General features: G+C 35.4%; 2 protein-coding genes across 4 annotated transcripts; both read right to left on the bottom strand.

Moving 5' to 3' along the window:
• Positions 1 to 1124: 1124 nt before the first annotated feature.
• On the bottom strand, positions 1125 to 4161 carry LOC111433448 (scarecrow-like protein 1). Of its 3 annotated transcripts, XM_023070505.1 has the most exons (3): positions 3827 to 3907; positions 3626 to 3692; positions 1125 to 3164 (listed from the first exon to the last, which is right to left on the bottom strand). In XM_023070505.1, exon 3 carries the CDS (start codon positions 3083 to 3085, stop codon positions 1355 to 1357), a length of 1731 nt encoding a protein of 576 aa, XP_022926273.1. In that variant the 5' UTR covers positions 3086 to 3164; positions 3626 to 3692; positions 3827 to 3907; the 3' UTR covers positions 1125 to 1354. The 3 variants fall into 3 exon arrangements, with proteins under 3 accessions (XP_022926273.1, XP_022926271.1, XP_022926272.1); XM_023070503.1 differs by lacking the exons at positions 3626 to 3692; positions 3827 to 3907 and adding an exon at positions 3929 to 4161; XM_023070504.1 differs by lacking the exon at positions 3626 to 3692 and having other exon boundaries at positions 3827 to 3922.
• A 4257-nt stretch (positions 4162 to 8418) lies between these two features.
• LOC111433376 lies at positions 8419 to 11700 on the bottom strand. The gene is made up of 6 exons (XM_023070416.1): positions 11527 to 11700; positions 11115 to 11414; positions 10702 to 10836; positions 10101 to 10157; positions 9099 to 9233; positions 8419 to 8680 (listed from the first exon to the last, which is right to left on the bottom strand). Exons 1-6 carry the CDS (start codon positions 11683 to 11685, stop codon positions 8615 to 8617), a joined length of 852 nt encoding a protein of 283 aa, XP_022926184.1. The 5' UTR covers positions 11686 to 11700; the 3' UTR covers positions 8419 to 8614.
• Between the last annotated feature and the right edge of the window lie 585 nt (positions 11701 to 12285).

Here is a 12285-nt window from a genome sequence, read left to right as displayed (position 1 = left end):
GGTTGATATCTATATGACCTCCTAATATTGAGAATGTTGACTAAATGAAATATTGACATTAATTTCTAACAAGTCTCTTGGAGCGCAAGGAGGATTTTTGTAGAAAACCTCAAAGCTATTGGAGCTCAGGATAAGGAGGAATTGAATAAATTTCAAAACAGAGCAAGTCTTTTGCCACAATAGTGACTAACAGACCCGAGGTTTTGACCATCAAAGGTAGAGCATGGCAAAAAATTGTCTTTCTAATGCCACCGATCTCCCGAGCAACGGATCTTCTTTTGAGGTGAATCAACTTTTATGTTTTCATACTTAGTAAGCTTTCGTAATTGTGAACGATTGGTATCATAGATGAATGAGTAGTGATTGGTATCATAGATGAGTAGTGAGGATTTACTGTCTTGAGCTAAAATTAATGATTTAGAGTGAAATCTCACCATTTTATAAAGATGGGCATTCAATATAAGATTGAAGCAACTTTATTTAATTTTCTCTTTCTGTATAATAATTACTTCCTCTTAAAATCTCAAGTTTAGAAGTTTTCAAAAGTCTTAAAATGAACTCTTTTCTCCAGAGAAGTCTAAAATGTCATTTGGGTGAGATCCCATTACTTTGTTCAACTTTGTATTTACTTAATTATTATATCCATTGTTTGGAAGTTTATTAATTAGACTTATTTTGCCTTACCTAATCCTTAAATCTTATTTGTGTTTATATTTTTTTTTTTTTTTTTTTTTTTGTATGTTCTCAAAATATATCTATTACCAAACTTTTAGTCCGAAATGACTAAATTGAACGATCATGAGGTTGATTTTTTATAACGGTGTGGAAATAAAACCGTGAGGTTGATAGTAATAGATAAGAAGTCAAAACGGACAATATTTGCTAGCGGTGAGTTTGAGTCGTTACAGTTACGTTTAAGTCGTTCTTATATCCTTTAATATTGAAGATACAAATTCCTCCATCACATTCTTCATCCTAAAGGAAGTTACAAAAACACCCCCATCTGCAGCCTTTGGATGACAAGGTGACCTAATTACCTCACATTTTCAAAGTCAGATAAGAACTGAATGGTATCAGTATTGCCACCAGTTTTGAACAACACAGCTACAAAAATAGTAGTTTGATGACTTAAAGGGTAATTTAGTATTTTCAAATGAAGACAGATCATCATATATGTGTGTGTGTATATATATATATAGTACATAGATGAAAAAAAAAATGGAAAATGGAAAACCAGTAGAGCAGGTAACCTGTAAGCTTTAACTAATGTTAGATAACTAGGAACCAAACACATACACATACACAAGCATTGAAGCGAAACAGATACAACAACAGCTGTGAATGCTACACCTTGTTACCTCCATGCTGAAGTAACTATCAAGCTTTTCTCTTCCCATCCAAAATGGAGTGTACCCATTTCCTCATACATCTTGAATCTCTCGCAATACTCCTCCATAATAAGCTTACGTATCGGGTCGGTCACCTTTTCGCTCATCGAACACGAAGTGAAGCCAGCCATTGTCATTCTTGCCCGCCATTTCCCAGCGACTTCGTATCGCTCTACTCTTTCTTCACCTTCACAAGCTACAATGTTGACTATGTCCTTCGCCAAGCATTGTCTTTCTACATTTATTCTGTCTTGACTATCTCTTGGAAGTGTTACATCGAGAGAGTTGTATACAGCTGCGTAGTAGTTATACGTTTCGATGAATCTTGAAACGAATGGGGTCGTATTTGCATTCATGTCCTGTTCGACGACTGTTACCAGTTTGGGATTCAGGCCCTTGACCATTCGGAGAAGCCTGTCTCGTAGATTTACGGTTGAAACGCTTTCGTCTGGCATGTGGTGAAGTAAAAAAGCAAAGTTTACTATGAGTGCTTCTCCAGGCCGGGAGGCGAGCATTGAGGGAGTGACATCTGAAGCATTTGAGGCGATTGCGTGAAATTCAAATGGAACCCGCAGCGCTTTCGCCAGCTGCTCGAGCCTTTGTCCAATGTGTCTAAGACCTCCAACAGGGCGCTGTACCGATTCGGGGTCATCAACACCAGTTAGCCTCAAATGTGGTGGCTTACCTGGCTGAGCTGCCAGCATCTGAATCAATTTTATGTACTGAGTTCCTTGGCTTACATCGAAATCGATTATGTGAATTCTCTTCTCATCTTTCGCTGCCTCGATAATGGCACAGTTTGCAGCCATGAAGCCAAATTTGAAACAGGGGCAGACCTCAAAAAGGATCTGCATAGCTGCGAGACGGTCTGAGGAAGGAGGTTCTTTGCATCTCAAGGCTTTATAAAGACATTTTCCCGATTCCAACAACCGGGCAGCAAGACCTTCCACTAAATACGCTGCGATCCTCTGTGAGGGATCTCCCTGAACCGAGACCATACCCCGGAGCTGTTCTATCATAGCTGATGCTTCTTCAAAGTTGTCTTCTGAGATAGCAGAAGCACATTCCATAAGTATCTGTCTGGGATTCTGTGATGATATCTGAGATGCATCCTTATTGCTACTAATGGTACTGAAATTAGAATTGGTCGATGACGATTCCTTCGGCGAGTCATGAAGCAATGCATCTTGAATTGAATTCGCCCATTCGCTATCAATTTCCATGCTCTGGCCATTTGCAAACATCTCATCCTCGTAATCAGCAGAATCGGGTTCGCCGAGCAGATCTCTCTCCAATTCTTGCAACTTCTGTCTCACTTGATCATCCTCAAAATCCAGCTGTTCTGGACTTGTACTCTCAAGGCAAACCGAGTATGAGTTCGATTGATAAGCATCAAAACATGTAAACGAATCACACAAAGGGGATAGAGAATCAGCCCTTATCCCATACAAAGCAGCGTTGGGATGAAACGAATCAGTAGAAATGCCAGAAACCGATAGCTCTTCGATCGGGAAGTCAAGGAAATACTTGTCGTAGCTCTCACTGTAATACGAATCATTCATATACATCGTCCTATTCTTTTCGGAACCAAATCTCTGCGTGGACAAGTCGGAAGCATTCTTGGTTCCTTTCAACGAGTAGAGTTTGCGAGTTCCATACGACAACGGAGATGGATCGGATGGCCCAACTAGTGACATCGTTTTCTTTGTCCTAGCTCTGCTTTTTCAGGAAGACCAGTTTTACACCATATAGATTTTACACCCTCTGTTGGAAGCTCTGGAAACACAAAACATATACCCAATCAATTCCTTATGAATTTGTAGCACAAAGAAGAGGATCATATAATTCAAGTAATTATACAGAATCAGAGCCAAAATTTAATAGAACAGATCAAAATAAACCAAGACATGAAGAAATTTCTTTTAAGCTCAATTTTAGAAACTTTAAAATCTTCATCAAGTGAAGCTTATTAAGAAGTTTCATGGAGAAAAGGCTTGAAGTAGCAAAGGAATCAGAGGAAGAACATCAGAGAGCCAATTGGTAGCAATTAATTTAGATAACAAACCAGGTTACTTCTCAAATTAAGGCCATCAGTTTATGCAGTAATTAGAATCTTAAACGAAACATGATGTAAATGAAGAACATCAATCCCAATCCCAGAAGAAGAAGAAGAAAATTCAAGCTTATAAACCAACAATTTCAAGAACAAGAAAACCCTAAGAATCTAAGACAAATACCTGAAACAGGGTCGTTCTCAAAGAACTTGAAACCACTCAAAATCAACAAAATTAACCTAAAAATGACCTGAAACGTATTAAAAAGCCTCAATCCAGAGAACCCACAAACCAAAACCAAATTCCTCCTTCTGGGTTTCAGTATGACAAGGAAGATTTAATAAGAACAAGTGAGAGAAATAGAAGAAGAAATCATCAACTTACAGAATCAGGAAAAAAGAACCCGAAAACAGAATTTAGAAATTTCTTGGTAAAGAGGATCGATCTTCGGGAATTCCAAAGTGGGAGAAAGGAAGAAGAACAAACCTTAATATACGAGATTGAAAGAGAAAATTCGCAACACCTTCTGTTTGGGGTGTAATAATTTCCAGGGTTCAATTGGAATTTCTAGTTGGTGTTTTTGGATGGATTGGTTCGGCGCTTTACCAATTTGTCTGACTAAAAAAATTGGTTGAAAACATCATGTCATGCCTACAAAATGCTGACGGCGGCGCCATGGATGAATTGTGCCTTGTTCTTTAATCTCAATCCTGACCCTTCAATGGGTTTGAATCAACGATGCAGCGTTGAAGACTTTTCTGGGTTTTCAGACACATTTTGAGGAGGCTTCATTGGGGAAGTTTTGGCGTTGGATAAGAGGGAAATAGCGTACGGAAGTGGATTTAAGAGAAAGGTGTTGAGTTATATAACAAGTTTGAAATTTGATGATTTCATTATAATTGAACCCTAGTTCAAACCATTAGGTGGGACAAATTCTATTGACTTTATGGATCCAGTCATAACTTTCCGTTTAGATTGACACATTTTCGAGTCTTACCTTAAATATATGAGGAATAAGATCTAGCAACGCTAAAGTCAATTTTTTTACCTATTCTTGACAGGAGACAACACCACATCTTTATGAAATTTTGGACTTTGTTAGATGAAATTAAGGTTACGATTCTCACTTGTTCCTCGACAAGCAAAATTACACGAGAAACAACAAACGATCACTCAAGTAAAGACTATCTGCCTTCGAGATTTTTTACTTTAAGAGTTATTTGTTCGATATTTGAGGATTTACCAATCTATTGGCACGACTAAGTTTAGAGTTTAGGGCATGAGTCTGATACCATGTTAGACGAACACGACTCTCCACAATGGTATGATATTGTTCACTTTGAGCATAAGCTCTCATGGCTTTGCTTTGGGGAGGGCTTCCCCAAAAGGCCTCATACCAATGGAGTTAGTATTCCTCATTTATAAACACATGATCATTCCCTAAATTAGCCGATGTGGGACTTCCATCATCCAACGGAGTTAATCATCCTATCCTTATGGTCGCTCTCATTCGAATATGGTCCTGGTTCATTCATGTACTTCTCATTTACTCGAATGTCACATGTCCACCAATTTTCACCTTGGTTCATCCCCAAACCACATCTTACTATGAGAGGAATTGCTCTAATATCATCTGCAATGATTCATTCTCAGAATTGAGAATCTGGATTCGACAGTTGATGACCTAGATATCTCCTTATTTCGCCTACGGTATGATCACGTTTCTTACTCCTCACTTTTAAGAGTGAAGACTATCCCCACGTATCAATCCAAGTTATTTCAACATGTTTTGTCCTAACTCACATGCTTCTTAGAAAATTTTAGAATGCCACCAAACTAGAATTGCTCAAAGGAAAGCATTTTGAATTTCCTATGATTGGACCACAAGAGAGCGCATTTTGTTGGTATAAATATATGTAATGTAACGACCCTAAATTTTCTACTTAAAATAAGGTCACTAATGTATGCATATCATGAACATTTAATGCGAAAATAATTCAGTTGAAACTTTATAAAACATAAACTTTATTTTAAAGTACAACCATAGACTTACGTGTTTGAAAACATTTTTAAAACGACACAACAATAAACTAAATGAAATAAATAAACATTTAAATTAAAAACATCCTATTCTAACCTAGGTCTAATAAAATAAATACAACTACTCTATGCATGTGTCATGGTCTCAATTTGTGATGTCGTCGTTAATCGTACAAGGATGTCTTGCCTTTACCTGACAAAACACGGAAGCACATGACTTGAGTATTTTAAGAAATACTCAACAAGCGACCTCCCTATCGGGGTTAAATGTAAATGCCTATAGTTACATGCATGAGACCTATCATAACTCTTGCTTAAATGCAAACACCTATAACATTTTATGATGTTCATATAATATGTCATAGACTTTTGGATGGGTATATGACGACTTATTAAAAGATGGCATGATATCAACTGTCTTATTCTTGTCAATTATTGATTAAAGCTAGGATGGTCGATATAACAGAGATAACCTTCCCATTCGAAGTTTTGTATGAAAAATGTTTCGTTCTAACCTTCCCATTCGAAGTTTTGTATGAAAAATGTTCCGTTCTCTTGTAAATCTTAAGAATCCCTTATTGGTTCAACATTAGTAGTGCAAGGATGTTGTGAGCTCTTATTTTCGTACTTTTTCGTACTATACCATATCATAGGCATTTGTCGGGCTTTCATCTCGTCGTCTATAGATAAAGGGACTCATGAGTTGGTATAGAGTTCGTGTAGTCAGTGGCCTTCCGTACAGTGGTCGGCCTTTTGAATTGCACCTTTGAAAGCACTTTATTGAATTGTGGTTGATTGCAAATTTGGTAAGTAAAACATGAGTAGGAAGTAGAAGTGTTGGGGAAGAGGCGGACATAAAACATTATTGAATTGTGGTTAATTGAGAGTGTTGTTGTTGGTGGAATCCGAAGTCAACGATTTGGGACGCACGCTCCTCTTTGACTTTTTCCACTTTTTTCAAAGACGTGTGGGTGTGTTGTGGAAAAGACCTAAAACTCCTTCCAACCTTTCCAATACTATATATTATAAAAATAAAATGATGCGGACGTTGGTTTGAATTAAATAAAATTCACACGTCTTAGTGCGCAGATTTGATACTTCATTTTTCCATTTCATTTACTAATATATATGTTGCTTTCACGTTTATATTTGCTTATTTACTAACATTTGACCTAATTTAATAGGTGAGGTTCTCTTTCGCTAATTAAATACAACTCATGCAAAATCTAAGCTTGTTCGGCCATACGTGTTCAATCGTTTGTGACCTTCACCAACTTCTCTCTACACTCCTACTCTAGGCCAAGGTCATTCATATGCATTTTTGCATCTCATCTTGGTTCCCAACAACGTGGCCTTCATATCTTGATGTCATCCCAAGTCCCAGGATGTCATCGCCCATCGTAATTTGCTTGAACATATATATAAAAAAATGGACCCATGTGTCGTTCGTATCATTAGGGTATCTCGAACATTCATCTATCTAGAACCGATCGAGGCATGAACCCTCCCATATCTATGCTAAGTCGTTTACAGACTCTATACAAGATAGCGAGTGTATATTGGAATATATACCTAATCATTAATATTGGAATATATTTTATATAGTCATAACCCGTTAGAATTTTTTCTTTTACGAGGATTTGGTTAATAGTATATTTTATCCTATTTTTTAGATTTGGTTATTAGTATACTTTCTACCGTTTAGTTGGTAGCTTGTATTTTATTTAAACCTTGTGAATATTAATGAATGTTGGACTTTCGATCCCACCCATGTTTCTTGGACTGAACATCTAAAATTAACCAGGTAAGAGGAAAAATTGATAGTTTATTTGTAGAATAGTAAATGCACGTTAGAACAATGCTATAATATTATGATGTAAGCTTATATGGTAATATTAAATCATTAATAATAGTATTAATAATAGTAAATCAGCAAGTGTCCCAAGATATTCTAAATAAGTATCAACTTAGCATCATCCTCATCAAAGCCTATCTCTATGTATTAATAAATAGACAAAAACAAAATACAATGTAGCAGAGATGCAAGAAAAAAATGCTTTATAGTTTTTATTGGATCCAATGGTTAGTAACGATGCTCAATAGTAATATAACAATATAGACCTTTTTTTTTCGATGGCTCAATCATAAAACCTTCAAACTTAAACGTGCTTAGTTTGGAATAATCCTATGATGGAAGACCTCTTAGAAATTTTCTAAGTACGTGAGGCTACAAGTTAAAAGGATCTATGTTAGTATATAAGAATGGATTTCACTCTTAGAAGCAACAAATAAGTAATAATTTAAAAGCGAGTAGCGATAATATACAGAGATTAAGTAAATTTTACGTACACACGATATAAGAAGTTAATTTTGTTGAAGTTAAAATTATAGGCAATGCAGTGATGTGATGAGATGTTGAGACATATAAATAATTACTTTGCATATCATTCTCTACAAATATTAATACATATTTAACTTGCTACTTGTAACTGTGATATAACACATTTTGGCATCTTCCTTTTCAAGGCAGCAAATTTAGAGAAACTTTCTTAAACTAATATGTAATCAATAACAAGAATCTTCGGCCATAGAACATGAAATTCAATCGCATGGAAAACAAACTCAATATTCCCAGCTATAGGAATGGTCAATGGAACACCATTCTCATGTTCAACATCGATGAACACTCGAACGTCATTAAACGGTATGCCATAAACAACTTCCTGAGACCCTTGGATCTCTGAAATGCCATAAACAACTTCATGAGACCCTTCGATCTCTGAAATCGTTCTTGATGCCACAGTGTTTTCATGTTTCTAATGGCTAGAGACCACATGATTTTCTTGGATAGGAGTTTCCTCTCACCCGGGCCTTTAGGCTGTCTTTTGTAGCCCTTTTTGTTTTCTATGAAAGAAAGAAAAATGTCTTAACCCATATATCCACCTCGAAGGGATCAAAAAGACCGCCTCATTGTCACATGTTTATACAAACCACCATTACTATTTAGTAACAAATGTATCCTAGAGGAACTAAAGTTGTCTAAATAAATAAAAAGTGTATTTGTTGGACTTTTACCTATACAAAAAAAATAATATAATAAATATACATTTGACTTTTGTTCGTATAAGTAATCTACTTGTATATCCACTCATTGGCACGGCCACCAGACTCATCCATGTCGATAAAAATACTGACTGCCTGCAAAGTTTCAATAAATCTATCAAAACACTACCAAAAGAAACAATAACGAGCTAATGTAATCAAAATCAAGCCAAGTGAATTTCATCATTCAAGTTTGTTAGGTCGGCTTAACTCAATTAGTGATCCTTGTTTCATTGTGTTCAACACAAGAATTATGAGTATAAGAATCAAATCATCCACCTTTAAGATAATAGTAGCTATTTTATCCATTCAACTCTACTTAGATTAGTCAGGAAGCAGACTATCGAAATCTATTCTACACCCTTGTACCCTTTTTTTTTTTTTTTTTTTTTTTTTTTTTTTTTTTTTTTTGCCGTTTCCTATCTAAACTTTCCCCTTCAACCCTGTCGTCGCCCATCAGCCTTTGTTCATAATTCTAGTGGGGATATGAGAGCCGACTTCCCAGTAATCTTACCTTTCCTATCCGGGGCCTGTCTTTAGTTTTGTCTAAGCTGTTCCGAATATGGGCAACGGCTCCCCAGCATTTTAACGTATTAGCCACACCATCAAGCCGCAATAGGTACTCTTCCTCGGACAATGGAAATGATTTCTACCAAATTGACAAATATTCAACATTTTAAAGTAGAAATAGTCTCTCCAAATTTGAAGGCAATTATGCTCTGTCTACAGCTCATTTGCCATCATGCACAGTCCATAACTAATTGTTAAAAGATCATCAAAATATGTTGAGCAGGAAGAAAGCATTAAAAAAGAAAAAAGAAAAAAGAAATAGCCTATGCAGCTATTCATCGCCTAGCTTTATATCTCCTTTCTTATCAATACGTTTGATTTTATAGTTATTTTTCAAATAGCCTTTCCCTTCTATTCTGTAGATTATTTATTTGCAAGTCATGTTTGGCTTCATTATCAGTCATTAATTGACTTCTTAACTTTTAGTGATCTTATCAGAGCTTGCGTTTGGTTTTTATTGCTTTGAAAATGTCCATATTAATTTTTGCAGCAGCTACTAGTTCTTAAATCCAGAGGTTCCCTTTCTCCCAAAATTTTATTTGCTACAATTATCTAAAGGAACTTCCAGTAGATAGGTCAATTTTAAGAAAAATTGGTTGCTATGAGAGTATAGATACTCCTACCATGTATTACGTATTATATCAGCATCCTTCTAAAAACGATGTGGGAGCCACCAATATTAAAAAAATTATTTATAAAGACAAAACCATAGTGTGAACAAAGGGAGTATGTTATTCCCATAGTACTCGAAATTTTCCTACCAATTTCCTAATAATTCAGATTAGTTCAATTGTGAGGTTAGAATTAATAGTCCATTTAGGAAAATGCTCTTCATCAGCTTTCAGATGTTATAATTCATAGACAGGTTCCCCTAATTTTGAAAAGTATCTCAGTTGATAAAAGATTTTAGTCTAAAAGTAGCAGAGAAGACTGGATTCTTGCGTACCTGCTCTCTGTATTTCCACATGACATTTAAAGCAAGAAGATTTCGTCCCATGAACTCCTGAATTATGACAGAAACAAGAAAAGAAATCCATAATTTAGTTTGAATTGTGAACAGACCATAGTGACTATATGACCAGGGTATTAAATTTCTATTGGCATGTAGATATTTCTACATATTCATGGGTTCGATATCCACACAAAGGGTAAAGCGACATTTCCATTACATCGTGAAAAAATCGATGAACATACACTGAAAAAAAATGTCGCTAACAGTAATATAAAATAAATAATAAGCATTGTAAAATACTTGTTTATTAATTTAAATAATTTTAGATGTTTATGTTTTTATTATGTTTCAAGAAAAGTCTATCGACATTGATATCGTCATTTTACTGAAATGACATTTTCATTGACATTTCCATAAAAGTTTAAGAACTTATCATATGTTTTTTTACAGTTTAATGACCCATAAGACATAATTTTAGAAGTTTAAAGACTCATTGAACTGTCTAAAATTCAAAAACTTATTTAACACAAACCTACATTTGAATTTGTAATTTAATCAAAGAATAGTAAGAAGTTTAGTAATGGAAGATGAATACCTTCTTTATCAGTTGAACATCGTAAGACTTGCCATACTTATTTCTGATAATAGTAGCTAAGTCAATCCCACTAAACCTGGAATCATCCGTCCCAACCGATCTTTCCAAGTTTTCCCTAAGCATTTCGAAGTTCATCTGAAAGAACATAAATTACTAAAATGAGTCTCCACAAGAAGAAATGATGCCATGATGGTGCAAAATTACATTTTAAGTCAATTTATTTTCTCTTGCAAGTCATCAGACATATCACTTATCAACGTACTACACACTCGTGATTACTATAAAATTTATTAGAATCCAAATCTAAAGGTCTATAATTTCTGATTTCAACTTCATGCAAGTCTCAAGTAGTAGTCTATAATTGAGTTTTTTTCTTTCTTTTGAATCCAAACTATGTGGGATTGAGTACTAACCCCTCCATTTTCAGGTTTGGGACTCTCACTGTCGTTAATCTCACGATCGGACTCATCAGGATCCATGGCACCGTCGACGGAACCTGCAAGAACAGGTCTAATTTGCCGTCCAGTTCGTCGGCGACAGTAAGCAACATGATTCCCATGGTGAGTGCTTGTTTCTCTGGAAGGAAGAAATGGACAACAATACTCCGAATATGAATGCGCAACTCTAGAAATCTTTGCTCTACCTAGATGCTCCTGAATCCCAATCCCGGGCGACCAATTACTCTGGTGACCGAACGTTACGCTCGTCATAATCTGCAAGAACAGTGAATCGGTTTGACTGGAGAAATTAGGGCAACTGAAATCGGAAAGTAGAGGAGTAGAACATCGCCGTTGGTTTGAACGGAAAAATTGTACATAAACATACCTTGAGGATAATCGGAGGATTGAGAGCCGAATCGGAAGCAGAGAAAGAAGAATCTGAGTGAGGATTATTAAAGGATGTGGTTTCGAATTTGTTTAATCGCTTCAGTTGGAGATAAATTTGAACCACTTGTTTGGTTTGCAATTGTAGACCCACACGCATGCTTTTCTATTTCTTGCGAAGAAATGAGTGGCCCAAATATGTGGGAAGAGAATTCAAATGGGAAAAGGAACAAAATCTTGTACACCTACGTTACTCCCATTCTCCCTTTTCTCCATGTGAAATACGGATTTGATTCGTGAGTTTCTAATACATGTTAATTTTGGATGTCAACAGGATTCATTTGGTAAACCAAATTTGGTTTAAATTCATCAAACATTCATAGCTCATAGCTTAGTTGAAAAATCTTTTTTTAGTTGGTTGGCTTGGTGACGTGAATAACTCGAATAGAGCTTATAAGACAAGGTTCTTTTTTTATTATTATTATTATTTAAAAATACTATATTATTTACGTGTTACATTTTATAAGATAAGATTTTTTTTTAATTATTTAAAAATATTATATTATTTACGTGTTATATTATTAGTTAAAATATTATAATTTCATAAAATTCAAATCTCAAATCTCATGAAACTTAAATATTATTATTTACTTTTGGTGCTAATCTAAAAGTAGGGTAAGATTTTGTTGGACGTAACCTATTATTAATTCAAGCGCAATTTTTATGGTTTGAATTAGGTAGCTCCGTGGATTGGATTCTC

This window comes from Cucurbita moschata, unplaced genomic scaffold, assembly GCF_002738365.1.
Source record: "Cucurbita moschata cultivar Rifu unplaced genomic scaffold, Cmos_1.0 Cmo_Scf00042, whole genome shotgun sequence".
Classification (NCBI taxonomy): Eukaryota; Viridiplantae; Streptophyta; class Magnoliopsida; order Cucurbitales; family Cucurbitaceae; genus Cucurbita; species Cucurbita moschata.
This window is presented reverse-complemented; position numbering and strand designations above follow the sequence as displayed.